The 2,500-nt window shown below is 44.1% G+C and overlaps 1 protein-coding gene across 1 annotated transcript in view; it reads right to left on the reverse strand.

The window, feature by feature from the left end:
• Positions 1-2,500, reverse strand: part of cpne7 (copine VII) — a 45,998-nt gene that overhangs the window by 18,507 nt on the left and 24,991 nt on the right. The window contains exons 8-9 of the mRNA XM_063188941.1: positions 2,322-2,408; positions 129-188 (exon numbers count right to left, since the gene is read on the reverse strand). Coding sequence (XP_063045011.1) covers positions 129-188; positions 2,322-2,408 — 147 coding nt within the window. The remainder of the gene's footprint in view (positions 1-128; positions 189-2,321; positions 2,409-2,500) is intronic.

Raw genomic sequence — 2,500 nt, forward strand, 5'->3', positions numbered from 1 at the left:
TCAAACTCTCTCCCCAGCCAGCTCCTGCAAGATCTGCATTACTCACATATATTACAAAACTTCACTTTCACCCTAAATTAAGTCATGATGATGAGAAAAAAGTACCGGGTAGACATTTTTGGACTTACTGTGAAGTGAATCTGACAGCCTCCCATGATGTAGTCGAGGAACGTGTAGACTCTGTGGAGCTGCAGAGGGAACAGACGACTCGTTACGGACGTTACACCATCTTAATGCAAATCAATTCAACCCCCTATCCCACTGTTTCTCAACAGGGGCGGTACAGCCCCCCAGGGGGCATTGGAGGGCTCTAGGGGGGCGTTGAGAAGGATACAGCTGAGAGGGGCGGTGCTTAGTTGCCTTTGGGGGGCATTAGTCCATTCGTTTTTTTAATACAACGGGGGGCGTTGTCACTCTTATGATGATGTCAAAGGGGCGTTTCTTCAAAAAAGGTTGAGAACCACTGCCCTATCCTGTCGTGACCGAGAATGTAATGCTTGTTCTGCAACCCCTGCAGTCATCCTGAGGGGTTGGGGTAGGATTTATACTAATATCGTATAATAGTTAGATGAAACATGAAAGGACCCTTACATGGAGATGAACAACGCAGAAAATGTTCCTCTTTAATGACTTCGAATTTAACGGCCTAATGTATATCAAAGCAGTAGAGTTAGCGCAGGCCCCAGGACAACTGACTGGGAGAATCCCATCCCATCCTGGTCTTAGCATAACCTCATACTAATCACGTAGAGAGGATCTGGACCTGCATTATTAAGCACCAAATTCAGCTGGGAGGAGTCAACTCGGTGGTAGGAGTAACTTATGCAGCAGTCATCTGCTAGGAACTTATGTAATGCATCACCGCCAGACTACACCCCCCATTCCCTAATTAACTAGGTTGGGAGACCACAGATCCAACAGGATCGTCCAACAACAAGGTCAGTAGAGATGCACCGAAATGAAAATTTGTGACCGAAACCGTAACCAAATCATATAATGAATCACTTGGCCGAATACGGAGACCGAATCTTACAGTTCAGTTAAAAGCTATCAAAACGTCGAAATGTAGGTTTTTCACTATTTTTAAATATGGCTTAAATCTACAGCTTACAGTAAATGTTAAGACCTGTTTTTCCAAAGAAAACAAATGCTTATTTGAAAGAGTAGAACTGAAATTAGTTTCATTAATGCCCATCTTCAATTCATTCTGTATTCGTCCTCCGATTCGGCCAAAAGCCGAACGTGTCTTTTTTGCGTTTTCAGCCAAATATTTTCGGTTGCATATTCGGTGCACCTTGAAAGATCAGGCCCAGATATAACATGTCGGGAAATGACAAAAGAATGGAAGTTTACAGAGGGCCATGCCAAGCTAACAGAATCCCCGTCAAAGCTCTGAAATAACGCATAAGCCTTTTGAGGAGGATGCTCTCACTCACCAATCCAGAACGATTATTAGATATTTCGGTGTCACGCTTCAATGGAGACTAATTTCATTTTACAAACGGGACCATACAAAGAGGATTGCTCAGCTGCTGAAGTGTCAAGGTGAGGCAGAAGAAAATATGTGAAATATCAATCTTGCAATTACTGTAAAAACTGTTTTTTTTCCTGAAACCAAAGCTTTTTTTAGGTCACAGAAGATAGCAACTTATGTCTGCTGACTGCTATCATTATGACACGTGATAAAGATGATGGTGTGTGTGTGTGTGTGTGTGTGTGTGTGTGTGTGTGTGTGTGTGTGTGTGTGTGTGTGTGTGTGTGTGTGTGTGTGTGTGTGTGTGTGTGTGTGTGTGTGTGTGTGTGTGTGTCTGTGTCTGTGTGTGTGTGTCTGTGGATGCGTGCGTGTTCGTGTGCGTGTTCGTGTGCGTGTGCGTGTGCGTGCGTGCATGTATGCGTGTGTGTGTGTGTTTGTGCTTGCGTGCGTGCGTTTCTGCCCTCAACTACGTTTGGAAAAGAGACAATTCTTTCAGCCATCATGTTATTTCACCTCAAGATGAAACATGTCATCATGCATTGCATATAGATGACACACTGATTTGAACTGACTATCGCGTGTGTCTAATATGGCCTTACAAGTTAAGGCGTGCTCCACAACGCCCTGTGACAGGTTAGGTTTAGGGATGGTTTAGGTTTGGGCACAATTTAGCTAGAAATTCGCCAAATGATGCCGTTCTTTTCAAAAGTAAAGCTGCAGAAACATTGTTTTACTGGCAGGTTAGGATGATTGCCGAGCTGTCTCTGTGTGCCAAAAAATGTTCCTCCAGTTCTTTGTTATCACAGACTAGAAGGAATTCCTGTTTGCCACTCTTGTCTCGACTCACCTTCAAGTCGCTCAAGATGACCATGCCTGAGTTCTTATAGTTCTTCTTCTTCAACTTATACTTGGGATTAATACAGTCCCAGGTGACCTTGAGAAACAGATGGGGGGATGGGAGGAATAGAATGAGACAGCGGAGGAGGAGGAGGAGGAGGAGGAGAGAAGAGAAGAGAAGAGAAGAGA

Source organism: Engraulis encrasicolus, chromosome 22, assembly GCF_034702125.1.
Source record: "Engraulis encrasicolus isolate BLACKSEA-1 chromosome 22, IST_EnEncr_1.0, whole genome shotgun sequence".
NCBI lineage: Eukaryota > Metazoa > Chordata > Actinopteri > Clupeiformes > Engraulidae > Engraulis > Engraulis encrasicolus.